The 23205-nt window shown below is 33.0% G+C and overlaps 1 protein-coding gene across 1 annotated transcript in view; it reads left to right on the top strand.

Moving 5' to 3' along the window:
• The window catches only part of LOC124366741 (A disintegrin and metalloproteinase with thrombospondin motifs 12-like), a gene marked incomplete at its 5' end in the record, with an annotated part of 48114 nt that overhangs the window by 12215 nt on the left and 12694 nt on the right, over nt 1–23205 (top strand). Inside the window, 9 exon segments of the mRNA XM_046823342.1 lie at nt 758–907; nt 4203–4349; nt 6417–6561; nt 14580–14681; nt 15795–16004; nt 18479–18596; nt 19759–19883; nt 21409–21529; nt 22610–22736. Of these exon segments, the coding sequence (XP_046679298.1) occupies nt 758–907; nt 4203–4349; nt 6417–6561; nt 14580–14681; nt 15795–16004; nt 18479–18596; nt 19759–19883; nt 21409–21529; nt 22610–22736 (1245 nt within the window).

Below are 23205 nucleotides of genomic sequence, written 5' to 3'. Positions count from 1 at the left end.
TTGGAGTTAGGGGCTGCCTCCTGTCAAGATCCATGAGGAAGAATTTAGGGTTTTAATCTCTGTCATGTCTCCTTGGAATAATGAGAAACTAACTCTGAACTAGCCTCTCCAGTTGAAGCAAACAGGGAGTGGCACGCCCTTATGTCTAGGCTAGCAAGAACCTTTGACACTTAGATAGCTCCAGTAATTCCAACAGTTATCTGCTATAGTAGACTAGACCTGTCAATTTACCCTTGCACCCTAGAATCTCGGCATTGACAGTTAGTGATGTGCTGCTCCTGGACATCCATAAGGTTGCCCAGATTTAAGTGACACATCAATTTTTGTTGTGCTCAGTGTAGGTTCAACTGGAAGGTATAAACCAGCCAGAAGTAAAGCCTCCTGGGGTTGCTTTCCACTTAGTAAGCAGATAATTGAAATACTGACTACACCTTGAGATTTATATTTGTGGACTGAATATGGTAACTAGATTTTTCTACAGTTGTAAAGAGGTCATTACGGACTTCTTGTAACTATAAATGTTTAATTTGGTTTTTTATATTATTTCATAAATTCTATAAACGAATGAATTAAATAAAAAATAGTTGAAAGGTTGATATCATTCTATTTGTTTCAAAAGTTATCCAATCAAACCCAATCTCTGCAGTGGTAATGAGAAAAAAGGTAATTTTAAAATCGTTATATTACATCTCAACATGCAGAGAACTGCTTCCAATCCTCAACTACAATTTGATCAGTTGGCACTCTGCCAGCACAGGTATGACATCTGTTCAGCGGACGAGGACGGATGTAACCTGCTGGGGTTGGCGCACATGGGCACGGCTTGCTCCAATGACCTCAACTGCTGCATCAATGAGGACTCTGGCCTGATACTGGGGATCACTGCTACGCATGAGATCGGCCACACGTGAGTAAGCTTTTGGTACTCTTTTTCTGATTAAGAGATTCCAATTATTCTGGTTATAAACGTGCAAAGACCAATAATTCTTTGTCACTAATTGTTATAGATACATCTGTATTAAGTGGAGCTTATAGATTTGTAGTGTAAATCAAAATCAGTTCACATTGAAGTGAAGTATGTTAACTAAATAGATTCAAAACAGTTAAATCTCAGAGTTATTTTTCTTTTTTTTTCAAAATCAAGCAGTATTTGATTATTCAATATTTAAAGCAAATATATAAATAAAGCTAACAAAAGTATGTTTTGATTAATCAGAATTCCATTTTTTTATGTGTATTATAAATTAATTTCTGTATATGTAAATAATTGTTTTTCTAAGACCAATTGTTATTTCCAGTACCATAGTAGAGTTTGTCTTGTTGTTCTGATGAAGAAAATATATATATATATATATATATATATATATATATATATATATATATATATATATATATATTCTTATGTAGGACCGAGATGCCTACTTCGGTTAAAAAGTGCCTACTTAAGACCATTTAAATTCACTTAACTACTATGTCACAGTTTAGCTTGCCATTTTGCCTTGATCAAAATACTATATACATTCGATTATCTAGTTCTCGGAAATCTATTTTGGTCATAATCGTGTTGACATAGTTGAGTTTGCCTTGTCCTGATGAAGAAAATACACACATAAGGAGGACTGAAAAGCCCATTAAGATCTAGGGGGAAGTCCTACCTACTTACTATGTACTTTCGGTATAAGAGGGAAATCCTTATTAAGGTTTTGCAACATTCCAAAATAATCATTATTAAAGTTTTGCGTTACACTTGTTTTTGGGACTGTAGCCAGGGAAAGAATGAATTGTTGAGGCATGTTAGTATTCATTTCTCTGTTTTTCCATAAGCCATTGTTAAAATGTAATATCATAATGTCAAGGAAGCCCACCAGTTTAAAGTAACTTATGTGAAAACATTCATAACTTTATTCATTAAGGTTAGTTCTATAACAGTATTTAATGCATTGGATGATTTTAATTCGTCACTGGCGCAATCTGGAGTAAAATTTATATATTAATGTTTTATTTACTATCTGCATTACACTACCAATCAAGCACCGCTTACTTATTATTGATAAAATTTCAATGTAAACGGATGTTCCAGAAAGTTTATCGAACTATAGCTGTCAACAGCTGCTTAGTGCCAGTTTAATTTTAATTATTAAATATGTAAAAACTACAATTTTTTCTGAATTCCAAATATTCCAGGTAACTTTTCTTAACTTTTTCTTCATAAAAACCTTCCTCGGATTTCAATGGACATTTTACAAAAAGAATTAACCGAATTGGTCCAGTCGTTATCAAGATTTGCGCTTACCAACACATTTTGTGATTCATTTTTATTTATAAAATTAAATAAGATAATACAAAATATATACAATATATTGTATTTACTGTTTTAGTTGTATCTAACTAGTAATTTTTCCGAATCAAATCTTTAATTTTGCTTTGTTAATGCTAAAATTTTCATAGTCATAGAGGCATGTTTCTCACATTCAATAGGGAGATACTCCATAGAAAATTGGCTTGAATCTTATTGTTTAATAACATTTAACACTTATTTATTCAAAACATTTATTAAACATTAAATTGCAGTCTATGATATCAAATTTAGGTCCATGTCTATTTATCATAATTATCAATGATCTATGTGACTGTGTAAAATCTGTAAATGCTCTGTTATTTGCAGATGATTTAAAACTTTTTTATCATATATTTGTTTTGGCAAAAAATTACAATCTGACCTTGATAATGTTTAATAACTGGAGCGTTCTTAATAAAATGAGATTTAATGTCTCGAAGTGTCATTTACCAGGTCAAAAAACTGTATAATACAAAATTAAAACTTAAATGACAAAGTAGTTACAAGAGTTTAATTCAATAAAAAAATGTAGATGTTGTAGTTAGTAGTGATTTACCATTTTGCCAATCACATGGAAAATTGTGTCAAATCACTAGTCGTATGTTGGGGTTTATATTGAGACAGGGGGTCAATTTTAAAAATATCAGATCCTTTATCACATTGTACACATCTTTCACATTCACCATCACAGCTTGAATGTTAAAAAAAGTCATTGTTGTCATGAGATCCGTAAGTCAACATTTTCCATAGGTTACTCCCTCGGTTGTTTTATTTTCTATGTGGGTTAGTGTTTATTTATTTATTACTATTATATTATATTTATTATATTACATGTATTATATTACACTCATTACTATTATATTATTTATATTGTTTATTTATATATTTTGTATAAACATTTATTCTTGTTGACAAGTTTTCAAAGTTTGTATTTATTATTATTTGTGTGCCAGAAGTGAAGACAGTGTGCTATGGACTTCATAACTTAAGCCACTGATGTATAGCATGGAATTTTTGTGAACTGCTGTAATATTATTAGGGTAAATCCTGTTTTATAGCATGTAAATAAAATAAAATAAATAAATATCAACTTTAATTTTATTGATAAATTATTGGTAGATAGTACCAAATTCCCAATACATTATGACAGTCTAAATCACTTTTAGCAAGATTTATTTTGTGTTGACCAATCATACTCTGTTGGGGACATATAGTAAAGAATAGACAATAGACAATAGACAAATTCTTTATTAACATAACATCGAGAAATGCAATGGCGTCAATTTTATATAGGTTTTTTCCTTCAGTGGATGTGTTCTTCATTCTTCCTCCAGTCCAGGAACTCATCAATGGAGTAAAATGGTCGGTCGATGAGCCAGTTGGTCAGGGCTGTCTTCAACTTCTTCACGTTCAGCATCTTTAGATCTTCTGGTAGGAGGTTAAAGAGTTTCCTCCCCATATAGGATGGTTTCCTCTCATATGATGCAGTGTGATGTAGAGGGAGGTGAAAGTTTGATGCACGACGAGTGTTGTGTGTGTGTATATCAAGGCCTCGTTGAAGCTGTTCGATCGTTACATACAATATGACTTCTTTTATGTATTTAATGTCACTGATATCTTCTTACTAATTTATAATTATCATTCAATTTTTGTGCTCTGTTCTTCCCTAGCTTCAGTGGTTGAGGAATTTTGTTCGTGTGTTATTTATGTTATGAATAATTATCATACATAAAAAAATTGTATAATTTTTGTTACATAATCAACTGCTCCCTGATTATATATTTTAACTTAATTGTAAAAAAAGATTACTCTGTTCAAGGAAATTTGTGCGGTAATTGTTTTGACATGTGATGTTTCTGAACAGGTTGAGCTGCACCCATGACGCGCCAGAGGAGAGTGGTTGTGAACCTGTGACGGCGGCTGGTGACTCCACAATCATGAACCCCGCTGTGCAAGCTGAAACCAGTGCTTGGTCACCTTGTTCTCGAGGGTTCATCACCGGGCTGTTTGAGTGTGTTAAGTACCTTGCTGGTAGTGGATGGACTATTATAACTTTTAGACACCGTCCCTGCTTATAAATAAAACAGACATGTACATTAGTGCATACAAAGTAAAAGGTTAAGTTTTCAAATTGATGTTAGTATTTACAAAGTGAAACAAAACAAAACAATTAAAAGAAACAATGTATTGCAATCAGCTATTTTTACTCTAGAAGGCTGTTCTAAAACTAAAATTCTAAACTTTTACAGTACTCTTTTTGATCAGATAGAACAAGATGAATATCGTTTAAGAGTTGGTCATTTAATGAATAGATTATAGAATAGGTACTGTACATGTTGTGTATGATTTATGTTCATCATACAATTCTTAAAGTACTCAATAAGCATTTTTTTACTGTTATACGAGGGTTATCTGGAAAGTAATCTCTGTTTTGAAATAAAAAGTGAAACAGTGAAAGTTTATTTTATTATATACATCAGAAAACTAAAGCTATTCTCTACTATTTTATGTGGTTTCCAAACAGATTCAAACACTTATAATATCTTTAAACAGTCTTTGAGATATCCTCTGCTTAAAAATCTCCACCTGTGATTGAAGCTAACCTGCGTTTTGAAGATCTTCGTCATCGGCAAACCGCTGAGATGCAAGCCACCATTCATGTTCGGGAACAGATAAAAGTCGCTAGGAGCTATCTGGACTATATCGGAGATGCTCAAACAAAGGTCCCATTTGAACCGGGCCAAAAGTCCACTTGTTCTATGAGTTGAGTGAGGGTGAGCATTGTCATGCACAAACAAAATACCATGTGTCAGAAGACCACGATGATTGTTTTGGATCGTTCTTCTTAGTCTTTTCAAAGCACAGAGTAGGTTTTAGAAGTGGTGGTCATAGCAAATTCTATGAAATCAACGAGTAAGTGCACTTAGCACCCCAAAAAAATGTAGCTATGACTTTCCTCGCTGACAAAGTTTGCTTGGACTAACAGCTTCCTTTGGTTTGCTTGGAGAGCGGGTGGGTATCCCCTTTGTCTGATGCTTTGACTCAGGATTTATATTTAAGCAACATTTAAGCAAGTCTCATGCTAGTAACAATCCTGTCCAAAAATTTTTCTCCTTTACCAAAGAAAAAGAGTATAGCAGAACATCTTTTTGTTTTGTGGTTGTCAGTAAGCAGTTTTGGTACCCAACAAGCACAAAACTTGTGGTAGCTTAATTATCTGTCACTGTCTCTTGTAAATAACTCAGATAAATTTTGGAAAACTTTTCTAAAAGTTCCTAAGTTGTGAAGCGATGGTTCTCACAAACTTTTCCATTCACTTTGTTCAATAGGTCATACTCCGACAAGAGAAGGCTTATCTCTTTCTTCATCATGAATATTTGTTCTCCCAATTTTTTTAAATTGCACCTATTGGCAGACTACACCTTCACTCATAATCATTGGGCAATAACCTTACACAGTTCACAATAAATTTTGGTTTTTTTTTTCAAAAATCTTATAACACCTTGCATTTCACACGTGACAGGATTACAGCACTCATGTTTTAAAGTTATAACTGGACAACGTATGATGCTCTGCATCCACAATTAAAACATACTGAACCAATGTACACACCGATGTCAACATAGTGGTGCTATCCTCACTACTCTCATGCTACAAATAAATGGCAATTATTTTCTTTATAACCCTCACATGATGAAAATGCATATATTAAACTAGTAAAAGTAAGTTTGCTGATATTTTTCACTGGTGAAGGAAACAATGCTTGGAAATGTTATCTTAAAGAAAAAAGATCAGGTTATCTTAGGAAAATGTTTTTTGAAGTTACATAGTAAAATATAGTTTTTAGTATTATAGTTTTATTTTTAGTTTATAGTATTAGAAGTAAAAAAACTGATATCTGTGTTGAAAATACATTCAGTTATTATTCCTCCTTTGTTATCTTTCCTTTTTTTCTCCAGACAAGTATAAAATCCGAGAGTAGTGAAGCAAAATATATATATATTCCAACCTAAGAGATTATTAAATAATCACAGTATGATTCCATACAGTACTACTCTAAAACTACTTTCTGTGTCAGTTCACAGATGGGCGAGTGCATGCTGGATGAACCTAAGGAACATACATATCCACTGGATGAAATGCCTCCTGGAGCTTTCTACGACGCCGACGAACAATGTTCTTTCCTCTTTGGCTCCAAATATGTCCATTTTGACCAAGGAGGGGTAATTGTGTTTTTCCTTTAATTAATCCATCCAGTTTGAGATTGATGTGTCTCAACTCTTTGGCTGTTACAGATACTTAATTTGACATGTCATGTCTCTATTGTTAAAACTATATAAACAACTATATTTGTTTATAGAGAATCACTAGAAATATATATATATATATATATATATATATATATATATATATATATATATATATATATATATATAGGTAAAAATATCTTCAAAAAAGAATGTCAAAAACAAAAAAATTAAATTAAAGCTTTTCTTGATAATGCCTAAACTGCTGATATTGTTCATAAAAGAACAGAAACTCATTTTTATCAGCCAATACATGTATCTAGCTGAGAAAAATAATCTAAAAAAGAGGTATTATAAGTTTTAGTGGGCTATAAAGGTTTTTTTAGTGAGACATCACATGTATTTACATACATCTAAGTTGTGTTGAAATCCAGACAGACAAACTACGTAGGTACTAAAACATTCTTCACCATATAACACACTACATCGGGATAGGCCTACTGATTCCAGGTTCTGAGAAGAGCCCCCCTGAGCGTTAGAGCTGCTTGCTCAAACAAATTTTAAAGATGATCAAGATTGACCTTTTTAGTCATTAGTACTGCATTAGTGTGATGGGCCACTCAGGACAATGTGTCCTACACTCGCTCGGATCATTGCCACTATGATGTTCTCGAGACAGAGATTTTGGCTATTTAATAAGCCATAAGTCATTTATTAGCACATAACATTTTACGCTATTACAAATTGAAATAAAAAACAGGTGCTTCGTCGTACTATAAATTTACCAACTAAATAACTACTAACCAAAATAATTTGAAACTACAATTCAAATACAAAACAAACAATTTTAAGTGTTTACATGTTTTGAAAATTGGCTGAATCTAAAAAATATTATTTACTGAGTAATAGGCCTTATTCAAGAGAAGATTTTTAATTTTGTTTAAAAATTCTTTGTATGATACATTTTTTAAACATTTTGGTAAAGAATGAAATAGCTTAATGTCTACATAATATGGTGTTTCTTCAAATAATTTTGTCCTATGAATTGGGATTGGAAGCAGGTCTCTGTGTTTTGTATTATAAATAGGGGAATGACGGTTTCTAGTGCTAAATGTTTGTTTTGAGATATATATAAAGTAAAACATCAAAAATATTAAGTGACTGCAAATATTTTTAATCCATTATAAAAAGTTCTGCATGGTGTCCTGGAGCTAGTTCTGCATTTACTAGTTAGTTTAATAGTTAATATGTGTACTGTAAACAAGGGCTACTTTGGCCCTAGGGTTCTTCTTTGGCCCAAAAGCAAAATAAAACGAAACACGTTTTTTTGAGCGATTTGTGGCAGTATCTGAATTAGTTTCGGTTGGTACCGTTAGGTGGTAGTATCAATCAAACTGCCTGATAGTTTAACTGATTCCCCAGTTTGTTGCTGGGCAGCAACACCACAAGTTGTGTGTCACGTGTAAGCAAGTGAAATTTTAACCTTCAAAACTTCTTCCTGCAGAAGACGCATTTCTTCAGGAACTACTAATGTAAGTATGTTTTTTAGAACACTTTTAAGTTACTAATGTTGTGCTGTAGTTAGACCTTCGTGAAACACAAAGTGACTTCCCATTTTCATGTATTTTTAAATCAGGTCTGGTAACCTACAAAGTACAACCTACTTTGGCCCAGCTTTTTTTTGGGCCAAAGTAGGTCGTACTGTTATAAACCTGTTTTTTTTAGCGGTAAAGTTCTATAAATAGCTTGCAAAATGGTTAGGTAGTGAATATATTTCTATTGCATGTGTTTGGTTTCAGCTTTTTCAAGATGCTCTACAACTACAAACGTCTCCCCAGGAGCCGAAAATATGCTGACTACAGCAACGAACATCTTCAAACTTGTCTAGAAACCATCAGATCTGGTGAAATGACAGAGGCAAGCTGCAGAAAATTTCAGGATACCCAGAAGCACTATTAAAAACAAATTGAAGAACTCATTTTCAAGTTCCCCAGGCCATCCTAAAGTATTTTCTCAAGAAGAAGAATTAGCTTTTGCTAGTCATATCGCCAAAATGTGTTAATATGGTTTTCCACTGGATGAACTTGATTTGAGGTACGTCGTAAAGTCCTACCTAACTAGAAAATGAAAGACTGTACAATGTTTTTGTAACAATGTTCCGGGCCGTGACAGGGTTGTCATTTTTAAAGAGACACCCTCAGTCAAGTTTTCGTCTAAAATCAAACGAAATCGAGGTCCCAACTACAAATGTTAAAGACCTAAAAGGAAGCAATGAAGACATGAAGGAACTTGTAGTAAAGGACAAATTTGTTGTTGTTCATTGGAATGGACTCCGATTCCCAGGGTTGGTGCTCTCTGTGGCAGAGGAGGAAGCGACAGTGGAGTGTATGGCGCAGACTAAGAAATTTTTGAAGTGGCCCCAAGAAAAGGATACCTACGTTATTTTACAAATGGTGTGACATTTTAAAAGTTATTCAGCCACCAAAGCTTGTAAAAAGAGGCCTTTATAAGGTTGATTTCATTTAAACATAAGACATTCCTTTTTTTGAAGAAATTTAACTTTTTTAAACGGTTTTTTACATTGTTTACTCATTTATGTATTTTTAAATTGGTGTTAAATATTACTATTATCATTAAATAACATGTGTTTTTAAATACCCAGGTCCTTCTTTGTCCCATGCCTTTATACCACTATTTTTCTATTGAAAAACTACCTTGGGCCAAAGTTACCCTACCCTTAGGGTAACATTGGCCCAAATATTAAAAATACAAAACAAATTTTTAGGTCAAAAAGTGTGCAGCATCTAAAATATAACATGTTATAGTTGTATTAAAAGGTTACCAGGACTTAAATTAAGTAAAATATTATTTTCTTATAAGGTAAATCGTATGAAATTATTCAAAAGTGGGCCAAAGTAGCCCATGTTTACGGTACTGGTTTTTATTTATTTTTTTTTTTTTTTTTTTTTTTTTTTTTTTTGTAATTTAAATACACACTGAGATTTATGTGAACATCCTCATAGAGTACGGTAATACCATACTTCATCATATCATTTTGAAAACTTCAAAACTCACTATATTTTTCAAAACATTAATACATAGAAGCAAAACTTTTAAAAGTCTAAAAAAAAAAATTTCTACATGGGAATTTTAGCATAAATGTTCATTCAATTTTATATCTAAGAAAGAAATAGTTTGTTTGCTCTATTATGATTGTATTCAATTCAAAATATTCTTTATTTACAGTTTTATCAAGAAATTGCAATGGCTTCATATGATAATATAACCTAAAGCTAGATACAATAGTTTGTCTGAGTCTAAAAGATAGCTATTATATAAAATGATGTAAAACTAGTATTATACAGGAGTATTTTATAGTCAAATTGTTAAAAATGTTATTTAGAATAAAAATGTGAAATTATGTCAAAAATGTTAAATAAAAACATTGTAAAATTTTTAAAGTTAGAAATCAGAAACTCTTTATTACAACATTTCTTAGAGAAATGTATAGCGTCAGTTTACAGTGGATACAATTCAAATTGTATACAAAAATAATGTCACTTTTGAATGTCTTTCCAGTGCACATATTCATCTAGGGTGTAGAAGGGTCTTGATGTCAGCCAGTCATTCAGCGATGCCTTCAGCTTCATTCCTTTAAGAGCTTTTAGTTCTTGTGGTAATGTGTTGTACAGCTTCTTGCCAGCATATGACGGTTTTCTTTCATACAGTTTAAGATGGTGGGCTGGTAGTGGGTAGTTTGCAGGATGTCGGGTGTAGTAGTCGTGGTGGTCAGCAGCTCGAGGTAGGTTCTTCCCATCAACATACAGTATAACCTCCCGAATATAGAGGGCAATCACTGCCATGATTTTTAGGTTCTTAAAGACTTCTTTACAGGTGTCTCTGGGGCCCAGGCAGTTAAGAATCCTTATAGCTTTTTTCTGAAGTCGCAGTAGTCGTTGTAGGTTCTCTTGAGTTGTTCCTCCCCAGGCGGCTATCCCGTATCGAATATGAGTTTCAAATATTGCAAAGTAAGTAGTCTTTGCTGTTGGGGTGTTACTGATTGTTTTTATTTGCTTCAAGATATAAAGACTGGTATTTAATTTCTTACATAGCTTGTCAATATGTTGTGTCCATGACATTTTTTCATCGATTATCACTCCCAGAAATTTGGTGTGTGGCTTTATATCAACATCTGGTAGGGCTGGTACCTGGTTTCGCTTTCTACCAAATGCTAGCTGGTTAGTCTTAGACATATTAACTACCAAGTCGTTGTACTGGCAGTACTGGTATGCCATGTTCAATGAGGTGTATGAGCGTACCGCCAGCTGTTCAGTAGAGTTTTCTTAAGAGGAAGGGTTGTATCACCTGCATACATGAGCGTATGACAGAGACTGTCCAAATATTGAGGCATGTCGTTTGTAAAAAGGATAAACAATACAGGGCCAAGGACAGATCCTTGTGGTACACCTCTATTTATAGGGAGTGGTTTTGATCTTACAGTATGGATCTGTCCTCTTTCCGTGTGTCTAACTTCGACCAGTTGGCTGCGTTGTTCCAGGTAGCTCTTGAGCCAGTTAAGGGCAGTACCTCTAATGCCCAGATTTTCAAGTTTGTTTAAAATGAGAGAGTGGCCAAGGCAGTCAAACGCCTTACTGGAATCGAGCATAATGCCTGTAACTAGCTTTCCTGTCTCCAGATGGTCAATTATAAACTCTGCTAGCTCAATGATTGCAGTAATAGTAGATCGCCCTTTTAAGAAACCATGTTGACTTGCTGTTAGTAGCTTATGTTGTTCACAGTACTCCATCAGTCTTTTTAGCACAACCCGTTCAATCACTTTTGAAAAAGTTGAAAGTAGCGAGATAGGCCTGAAGTTACTTGCTTGCGTTGGACTTCCATTTTTTAACTTAGGGTACACCTTGGCTAATTTTAAGGCTGATGGAAATACCCCTGATGTTAAGGACATATTGGTAATAAAAGCCAGAGATGGTGTAAGTATATTAATGCATTGATTTAATTGCTTGGATGATATGCCATCTACTCCTGCTGATGTTTTGGGTTTGAAGCTCTTGATTATGCTTTGAATTTCTTCTGTATTTGTGTCCAGCAGGTGTATGAGGTGGCAGTTTACAGGAGGTGCTTGAAATGTATTTTTATTATTGCCATGCTGTCTATTAATGTCAAGTGTATTGTCTGCTATGTTGATAAAGAATTTATTGAAATGTTCTGCAATTATGTTTGGGCTGCTTGTTTATTTACCATTAATTTCTAGTTTCAGTTCCGGTTTCTTCTGATTATCATCACTTCTTTGGGAATTTATTATCTGCCATATAGCTTTAGATTTGTTTTCTGATTTATTTACATAATCTGCAGATGCTAGTTGCCTTAGCATTTTCAGTCGGAGGTCATCATTTTTCTTAGCTTTAGCTGCTGCTGTCTTATCTTGGTCATTACCTATGAGCTTATGTTTACTGAGACAATTAAGGTATTCTGTCTTGAGATTAATGGCTTCTTTATCTGAAAATGTCTTGTGTTTTGAGGTTTTCTTGAGCTTAGTTCTTACCAGCAGACAAGTAGCATCCAAAGCCATTGTAAGCGTTGCTGAGAAGCTGTTGTACGCATCATCAGTATTTGAGGCATTGTACACTCCATTCCAGTCTTCATTTTCCAGCAGAGCTCTTAATGCACTGATGTTTTCTTCTTTGAAATATCTCTGTATAATACTGTTGGACGATGTGGTGCATCTATTAAACTGTGTCGTGGTTACCTGGGCTGTATGGTCAGATATACCTATTTCAATAACTGCTGTTTTCAATTTGTCATGTTTGAGGTTTGTGCATACACAGTCTATAGAGGACGAAGATTGAGGAGTTATTCTTGTGGCAGGAAGTAAAAGTCTAGATAGATTGTGTCTGTTTAATCTCTCATTTAAAATAAAGTTGTCCCGGGTGTGTGGCTATAAGTTGTCTACATTTATATCACCCATCACGATCAAGGAATAGTTTTCTGCCCTTGTTTCTTCTAAAACGTTGGAAATTACATCAAGGGCTTCCTCAAGTTTTCCATTGGGTGGCCTGTAGATACCTACAACAAAGAGATTGATATAGTTATTGATATAGTTGAAGTTCGAGGAATTCCTTCAAGGAGTAAGCTGGTCTGTCTATCAGCTATTTATGTAGTTGTGTTGTGGTTCAAAATAGCTAAGCTCAAATCATTTTAATTTTGAAATGTTCTAAAATGAATTAATTTTAGTTTTGTGTTATTCATTTGCAAATCTGGAATGGAACCATTAATTTAGTTTTGATATTGTTTCTATAATTTTATTTTCTAAAAGATGCATGTTTGGTCTTAACTTTAAGAATTACTGCCTTGTCATCTGCACATTAAATTAAATTACCATCACTTTTTATTGAATGACAATAATATAAACTTAAAACATATTAGGGTCCAAAATTGAGCATTGTGGCATACCTAATTGAATCTGCTTCCAGTTATGTTCCATATATGTTCATATTTTATGTTGTTAAAAGAATAGTTTTTTTTCTGTTTCTAAGATAAGACCTAAACAAGCTCAAGTTGTTTCCTTTTATGCTGTAGAATGCTAATTTTTGTAAAAGAATATGGTGCACAACTAAATCAAAAGCCTTAGACAGATCACAGTATACTCTACTGTGGCCTGCGATCTATCCAAAGCATCAGCTATTCTTCTAATTGAACAGGACGGGGCTGTCTCAGTAATAAAACGTTGCCTAAACCCATATTGATTAAAATCCTTCAAAAAATTCAGGTTCATTCACAACATTCATTACAAATATTTATGAAAAAATACATAAACATAAAAAGGAGAATAATTTTATAGTTGAGCTTTATCTATCTTCTTAAAAACTGGAGTTATTGCACAATAACAATATATACAATTGTATTGAAACCATAACAATAAGCATGTAAAACTTGGACTTTGGTATTTATAAATAGTAAATAAATTTAATATAATACTGCTCACTTTGTTGGCATATACAAAGATCGGTTAAGGCCCTATATCCTTGAGGGACTCAATGAGAAATTTGAATTTTGCATGAATGGACATTCAAAACCTGCATGCACTACTCTCAGTCCTTGAGATAAGAAGTTGTCCATTGGAGTGGTAGACCCTGAACACCACATTCTTCTAACTGGTGCACCAATTTTTCATGTTCCACATTGTCAAATGCTGTAAAAAGGTCTATAAATATACTTAGCACGTGTTCTCGTCTTTTCAAACCATCGACAACAAAGTCCACAAGGTTTCTGATTGAATAAATTGTGGATTTATATTTTCTAAATCCAAACTTATGTATGCTAGGTTATTAAATGTCCACAAAGAACTCTTACTGCTAATCATATCACTTTCTATAAGTAAAAAAGTGTAATGGACATTGTCGATTTCCCCAGGACAGTACAGACATGTGGTTGAAGGTGCTTTGCTGATCCTGTAAAGTAAGCAGAAGTACCCATGCCCACAAGTTGCCCAAGAGTTGTACACAACAACTACAAGTGTCTGATTCAGCTATGGTTCGATATCGTATATAAGAATCTCAGTCCATCACTCTTTTTTATCTTCATCTCTCTCATCATTGCTGCCACTCCTAGAGAGAATCCAACAATCAACTCCCCATTGTCCTTTAAGTCAAATTCAAAGGAAATCTTTATTTTAAGCTTCCTTTGAGGAATATTGAAGCAACTGAGAGTGTTGTAATATCAGTGTTTAGTTACTTGTGACATACCCACACCCAGCTAAACACTTACTTACTTACTTAGTGTTTAGTTACTTGTGTGTTTAGTTACCCAGTGTTACATTTTAGTTAGTTAAGTTACAATTTTTTCCTATCTTGGCCATTACAATTTCCTTCCTATGTCATAACAATGTACATTAAAAATAATTTCATTGTCTTGTTGCCATGTCATATTTTAGTTTGAATCTTTTGAAATCTTAAGTTTTTACTCGTCTGTTTTAGGACAAAATGTGTGACAAGTTGTGGTGTAAAGAGAAAGATGGCGGCAAAACAATGTCATTTGGCACTCCCCCTGCTGAGGGTACAAAATGTGGTACTGATAAGGTTAGAACAGTTTTCGTATGTGAAAATATTTTTAAAATTATCTCTTTGGTAATAAACCACTAAGGCACGTTTTGTCTGTAAATAACATCCGAACCTCAACCCTGTAATATTTTACCATGTTAAATTATATAGATAACTCTTGGGTATTGACATCATTGTAAGGGGAAGTATTATTTGGGGAGTAGTCAATGTGCACTGATGGTCACTCTTCTACTCAACCTTCCTCTTACTTTCCAACATTTTGTTTTCCATAGAGTCCTCAGTATATTTTATCCCAAAATTTTAGGCTACAAGTTTGTGCTCTGTCTCTCACCAAATCAGATATGAATTTAAAAGTTTGTCATGTTTTATTTAAAGGACAATACTGACTGTTAATTAAAATAATAAGTTTCAAAGCAGAACTTTATTAAATCAATTAATGAAAAGGCAATAGACAAAAATAAAGTTATCCCATATGATGTCAATTTTACTAAATACTGACAGTAATGCACATGTTGGCTTTGTAAAAATATTCCCATTTACATACATATATATTATTGTATTACTCCTACACATTAATCCACTAATAACCCATCAAATCAATGACATATTGTAGCAGGCGTAATTAGTACATTTCTATTTCAAATGTAACAACAAAACCTCTATTATTGTAATCAATAACTTCTAAATATATAATATAAATTTTAACTAATTTGTGTTTTGTTTTAATTGATAATATTGCCACGATGTTGAAGGATTTCCTTCACTTACCTGATTGTGCAAGATTGTCAATTTTCCATTTGTTGTGAAATCATTTAGTTTGAAAAATCTTTCTGTGCCCAGTAAAATTAGTGATTTTGGTGACAGTTATGATATAAAGCTAGGTAACGGTTTTTAAATCCTAATCCTTCTAATGTTAACTGTAATAGTCAATGTGGAAAGTATCATCCAGTTGTGAGGTCAAACGGAACTTAATTTCTTTATCCTGCTCTTTTGGTTTTCTCTTGGAAAACAATACAAAGTCTTGGAGGACTTTCATCTTTTCCTAAACAAAAATAACTAGTTTAAAATGAGAAAAAATATAAATAAAATGCTATTATTATGTGTTGCCAGTGATGTATAATGTGATTGCAGTGGTGTTTTAATAAGACTTGCGTAATGATTGGAGCACGGCCCCAGGCCGTCAATGGGGAGTGGGGAGAGTGGGGGAAATGGAGCCCATGTTCTCGCACTTGTGGAGGTGGTGTGGAGGTGCGTGAACGTTTATGTGACAATCCCCAGCCGTCCAACAAAGGACGGTACTGCTCTGGCAAACGCTCTGAGTACAACATGTGTAACACTCAGGTTAGTGTTTCTGTTTGGTGGCTGGCAGGCAACAAATTGACAACCACTAAAATATAATAATAATAACTAATAAGTTGACTAGTTCCTGCACAAGTTTCCTGCAATATATTCAATCTTTTCTTCGATATTACGAGGGTGAGTCAAATATCAACTGACTTTTTTCTTAGAACTACTATCAATGGAGTAAATGCAATTTTGATGGTGTGATATTTTACTACATAATCTTCTTTTTTATTGACACATTTTACTCACCAAATTAGAAAGATTGTGTTGCCATCATCAAAGAATGACTTTGGTTGCTTCTGTAACCAATTGTGCATGAAAGATACTATCCCTTCGTCATCATCAAAGTGAAGATCCCCCAAATCTTCATTGAGTGGCTCAAATATCTTTGAGTGGTCACGTGGTGCCAGATTGGGCTTATGTTTAACTGTTTTCCAGTTAATTTTGTCCATTCTTTCTTGAATCACTTCATCTACTATAAGTGTGGACATGCGTTGTCATCAAGCAGAATTTCACTTCCAATAGGCAAGACTCACTTTTTTTGCTGATAAGCCAGTCTCGCATCAAGCGATTGGTAATAGTACATAGTATTAATTGTATACCATTCATGGAGAAAATTAATAAGCAATATACCTCTGTAATTCCAAATAACGTAATGCCTCTAATAAAGACATTTCATTTTTAATCCCAAATAACCATAGCAAAAACTTTCTCTGCAGAAAGACAAGTCTTGGATTTCCACAATCTGCATGCACGGAACCAGTTTTCCACTGATACTTGGTCTTTGCAAAATCGTTTGTTACTTTTAGACTTTAATCCTTCTAATTGTTTTTTAGCAAACTGTGCTGATAGCCGACAAAAATTGCAGCAGGTTTTACACCCTCTTGTAACAAAAATTTGATAATAATACTTCACTCAACAGACATGTGTATCTCTTGTTCAGTTATGACTTTACTAGTAGCCCATCTGCTCTGGTGTGCCACACCCTATCTCTCCTTTTCTTGGCATTCCTATCCAACTTGTATAAACATGTCACCACTCACTTCCCCTTCGGAATTTTGGAAAGAAAAGTCTGGTTAATATTTACCTCCTCTTCTTAGTTATATTAATATTATATATAACTAACTCCTCTCTCAGAGTTACTTAATATTATATTCACCATTGTCAATAAAATTATCAATTTCATTGTTTTTTAAAGCATCAAGTCTCACTAATTTACACTGTTTGTTTACTTAAGTCAACTGTCTCTGAGGCAATCTGTTTGATTCTCTTCTCCATCTGCAGTTTGCCAGTCTAGAGTAAAATTACTATATTTCCTCTATTCTATGGAATACAGAAAAGAATTTAAATCTGAATGCTGCTTGTATCTTGTTAGAAAATCTCGTCAGAAAATATCAAACTATTTAACTCTGAAAGCACTATCGTCGCACTGTGATATCTTTTCGCGTTGTCTTGTTGAAAATGAACGATTTATTCAATATTTGCATTCTTTGTAAATTAAAATTTAGGAAAGATCTCTCTATGCATCAACGGAATTGAAAGTACTAACTAAGAAGATAATAAGAAGTATGAGAAATACAAGTCTGCTGACCCACGTTATATTTGTTTGTGTTCAAAAGCTTTGGTGCAACATTTATCTTACTCAGAATAAAATTTTAAATAATATTTCTAGTTGCAATTTTTATTACAAACTATATTTAAAAAGTCAACAAGACCAACTTTGTAATTTAAAAATGGTAAGTATATTCTTTCTTTACCTTATATAGCATATTTTTCTGAAAAAAAAAGATGTTTAATATTTGTATTTAAAATGTAGTTTTAAAAAAAAATCACGACATAAGCTTGTAATTGACTGGCACTTCAAAGTAATATAGATAGCACTGGGAGCATTATGGCGAGATCGTCTCCTCAAAGTAAACCAATGAATTAATATCACTTGCTAAAAAATAGCTAATTTAGTTACAAATAAAACCACACAGTCACTCCATACATTAATTTTCCATTTATAATTTCCTACAATGTATCATATAATATGTGTTTTTCAATTATTAGTTTATTTTATTAAATGCTTTTATTGTTTATATTTATTAAAACATAACATGGTATATTTTAAATATTGTTATGTGTTTTATCTTAAGGTCAGTCTGAGCATGAGTAAAGGCTTTGTTATATTCTATTCTTGTTTTTAACATCTTTGTTTTTTTATTTTGTTTACATTTAAAAGAATATTTTCAAGAGGATTATTTTTGGTTTAACTGTCTAACAAGAAAAATATCAGATGTATATATTACTTTCTTTAAGAAATAAATTTCTTTCTTTCTTAGTAATAGCCTACAAATGTTTTGAAATATTGTAATCTGAATACATTAAAAGGTAGACTAGTTGTATAACTATTAATACGTTTGTTGATAATTTTCAATGTATGATTGTATGCCTGCTGGGTTGGGTCTTATAACTGCTTGTTGTAACAGGAATGTACTGACAACAATGGCCCAACATTTCGAGAATTGCAATGCACTGAGTTTGACAAAAAGCCTTTCGAAGGTGTATTGCACACTTGGAAACCCTACAAAGCACCTGATTCTGATCGTAAGTTAGTATGAAAGAAATATATATCTATTCAGTGAAATTTTTAATAGTGTGGGAGTGATTAATATAGTGTTTTCCATTTGATTTTAAATACAATTAAAACAGTTATACAATAACAGAACTATGAATTATTCTTTTTTAAACACTGTATTAACTCTTTATAGGCTGTCTGATTGTACAAAAAGGTAGCCAAATATATCAGGTTATTTTAACCCTAGACCACAAATGCATGGACATGTCTCATATTGATAAAGATTTGTTGTAATATCATCAATTTCCTGAATGAAAAGTGTTCTTATCTTGATAACAATTGAAAGAGGAGATTCCATAATATAATGTACTGCTGAAACTCCACCTACTTGGATTCAATATAACGATCTTAATTAAGAAAATAAAATGAAGAAAGGGTATTTCAAATGCAAATTTCACCACAACTAGATAAAGTGTTTGCAATATACATATACATTACTCAGATTACACAAACTTTAAGTCATATATTATTACTTACAAAACTTGTTTTGTAATAAGTAACAATATTCTTTTACTTTTGTTATCCATCTATCATGAACATTTCATACAAATATGTTGTGGAACATAAAATGTTAACCATTATTGCGAAGTGAATGAACTTCCAATGATCATAATTTCATTGAATTCACTACAATTTTATGTATTTGCAGTATAACATAAATTCATCGCAAAAGGGGGTATTTTTGCTGTAAATAACCACTATTCTGATCTTTCTACTTTCTTTCCTATGTGTAAACATTTTTACTCTAATATTGAAAACCTTGAGTTTTAGTTTACAATTTAAATATCTCATTTGAAACCACCTGTGTCTAAAACTATTTTGTGTAATGCCCATATATATGTAAAACATGAGGTGTGACCGAAGAAACAGACTATTTTTGACCAAATGTGCAAATGTGACCAACAGGGTAATACCTGCTTTAATTTTTCACTTATTGGAATTTTTAAAGCCATCTGGAAACCCTATGCATGTATGATCAAAGGATAAAGAAAAAAATACAATTTTTTGGTGTTAGCAAAGACTAGCGAAACTAATGGTCGCCTTACTTACAAGGCAGGCGGAGCGTGATCATTTAGTTCCATGTTTGGACCTTAGTACTGTCTGCTTCACTTAATACTATGTGTGTTGCAGCCAATCCTTGTGCACTGTACTGCCTGTCTAACGATGGGGTCTACACTAAACTGGCACCCAGAGTGAAGGATGGAACTCGCTGCAAGCCGGGAACTCGAGATACCTGCATCCAGGGTGCCTGCATGGTAAGTAGCAACAGAAAAAACCCAAAACCATTTAGAAGCCTTAATGTAAATTTTTTGATAAAACTGATGTATGGCCAGCCTCACTGGTTTAAGAGAGAGTTCAACATTTTAATGTGTTGGAATAAATGTAACAAAAACTAATTATTAGGCAACTGGTAAGAAGATTCTATACCTATGCTACTTTTATTTCAAGTAATGCTTTAAATGTGTTTCACAAGTACATTGAAGCAGAAATGCCATTAGTGAGGGCATCCTTCTACATAATAATACATTTCCTCTCAGGTTTTGAAACAACTTTTTCATATTTTTGGAATAATTTTTGAGTCCCTCAGAATTTCAAGTAGACAAACCAACATCTTTCTGTTGAACACAGCCTCCAACCCCCTCCCCTCAAAAAAATAAGGACAGATTACCTTTATGGACATAAATAACCATCACTGTTTTTTTTATCATTTTCAAGTTCAATTCACCATATATAAATGGTCGGTTGAGAAACAATATTTGCGCAATCTGTCAATCATTAAGAAGATTCTTATTTTTAGTTAGTCTCAATTTTTATAACTTACAAAAACAACCTAAATTAGTATTAGGTTTTCCAAATTTGAGACTCAGGATGTGCTGAACTAGTGGCAAAACTTTTAGAACATTCTCTTCTAAAACACTTACATTGAATGTTATACCTGAGAGATAAATAGTAATATAGAGTATAAAGGGTCAGAATGAAATGTAAAGGCTGTAAGCTTTCTCAATAAATATGATTTACGGATAAGACTGTAGACAAAAAATGTTTTGGAGGCCGTTTTAAAATTAAGGTTTTTATATCACAACTGTATAATACTCTTGTATTATTTCATGTTTATGTTACCATAGTGTATTGGCTGAACATTAACAAAGCCTATCACTCGAGGAACTGGAAAATTTTCATTTGGGTGCACCTGATTTAGCAACTCCTGCACATAGCACCCCCTCGCTCGTGACATCAATTTGACGTCACGAAAGTGGGTGCTAAATCAGTGCAGTGGCTGTGTCCATGCCCTGAATAAGTACCCCCTTAGAATTGGAGGATCCTTATTCACCGCCTTGACCGCTGTGTCCATGTCCTGATTCAGCACTCCCTCAATTCTATTTGTAACGGTCACTTTTCCCTGCGTCAGTCTGTTTAGAACATTCATCAGATTGTACATTCAGTTCTTTGTTTGGCTTGATTGTGTGTTTTATTATAAGTTATTATAAGTTACTGACACTAAAGCTTTCTCAGCATTAATCAACTAAGATGTGTCAAATCGAGAAATGTGTTGTGCTGCCTTTATTTAAAAAATTAAAAATTACTGATGCACTAAAAGTTGATAAGGTTGCTTTAGTTGCTAGGAAGTTCGGATAGGGTGAGTAAAACCAAGAAAAGTTTGTGGATAACCGAAACCCGCTGATACAGAGAGATTACTGTACATCTGTACATATCTGTAGACCTAGTGTAGTGCTAATATGTGGCCAGCTTTCAACTTTGCAGAAATGTCTGTAATTGCAGCCAGTGGGCTGTGACTGGAAGATAGCATCAGAAGCTGTTGAAGATGTCTGTGGAATCTGCGATGGTGACGGGACTCACTGTACCGTTGTTGAGGATGTGTTCAAGGGTGTTCCAACAACAGGTTTGATCCTATTCTAGAATTTCTTTTTTATAAATCATAATGCTTCAATACTTTTTACAAGGAAAAATTAAAGCAAAATAATTAGAAAATTTAAAGATGTTAGTAGATTTAAAGTGTTATAGGTACTGCAAAAACTTATTCATACACACAGTACAAATTAATGCCATGAGACCATTTAGATTAAGTCTAGATTATAAGAATGTGTATTTACATGCAGTTTGTCCGTCCTCAGTAATATTAGGTTTTTGGTAGTTTTTATGAAGTGTTGTATTCAATACTTAGCATTTCTTTGTTTTGTGCTTTCAAATTTATCTTAGAACTACAGCCAGATAAATTAAACTCAGACCCTATGATAGGATTCCCATGTTGAACCTGTGAAAGTCTGAAGCTGTGTTTATTATTTTATTATAACAAAAGAGCGTAATGTAAGAATAACGGAGACAACTATTCGGAAATATATGCTAATGGTTTGGTTATTTTATTATTATTGATTCATTTTCTAATTTTTCAGAACATACTAAACATAAATTAAGTTTTTTTAATAAATACAATTTTAATATATATATATATATATATATATATATATATATATATATATATAATTTTATAATAAAAAACTAGTTGTTTCCCTAAAAATTACTGTTTTACTGACTTTTAGTACTAATTGCCGAGTTTGGAAAGTGTGTAAAACTTTCATTAACATGTTCGCAATGGTATGACATACCGGTGGGTTACGCAACAATGGTTTTCTATTATTCTCTGAATATTATCCGGCTACATTTTACTCATTTAAAATATGTTCATGGATACTATTAATCACTTCAGAACATGTTTATTGAAAATAATAATTCATGGGCATTTTTAATTACTCGCCAAAATCACATTGTAATTCTAAAAGTACTATAATTTTGGCCTTCACGAACATGATTTAACTAAACTTATTTTTTTATAAAGACTTACACACCAGTGTTGGTAACTTCAGGTTGGGCAACCTCTATCATACACCTATCCCTTAAATCATTCCACTTTGTTTGATGACAACCGAATTTGATTTTCCCTAACATATCACTGTTGTTTCAGGTTATGCCCCTATAGCAACAGTGCCAAAGGGTGCCATGAACGTGAAGCTGGCAGAAGTACATCCTAGTGATAATATGATTGCAGTGACAGCAATTGACAACCAAACTTACTACTTGAATGGTGGCTAGTGAGTGGAGCAGTTAGTTGAGATTATTAGTAATATTTTTATCCAAAAACAAACTTCCATTTGCTCTTGAATGAATAAAATCAAATCAAAACCAAATCTTCATTCTTCATTAACAATACAAAATTGCATGGAATATTGTCATAATCGAGTAGTACCTATTTATACAAACGATATTACATATAATATTATTTTTACATTCCATTTCAAATTTATCAGATCTTTAAAAATATTAACATGGCTATTGAAAAATACAATTTAATAAACCTGTGCCGTCAAAGACAAGCCTCCTAAGAATTCCTCCAAGTTATAACATGCTCTGTTTATGAGATAATTTTTTTTAGTCTTTTTTGATATATTGAAAGGGTTTCACTAGTTATTATATAGTCTGGTAGAGCATTAAAATACATTGGCCTAAGGTTTGTGGATATTTTTTAAAGAATTCGTGATGATGCATTGGCACCTTAGGACA

This window comes from Homalodisca vitripennis, chromosome 7 (assembly GCF_021130785.1).
Source record: "Homalodisca vitripennis isolate AUS2020 chromosome 7, UT_GWSS_2.1, whole genome shotgun sequence".
Taxonomy (NCBI): Eukaryota; Metazoa; Arthropoda; class Insecta; order Hemiptera; family Cicadellidae; genus Homalodisca; species Homalodisca vitripennis.
The sequence above is the reverse complement of the archived record's forward strand: the minus strand, read 5'-3'. Positions and strand labels throughout refer to the sequence as shown.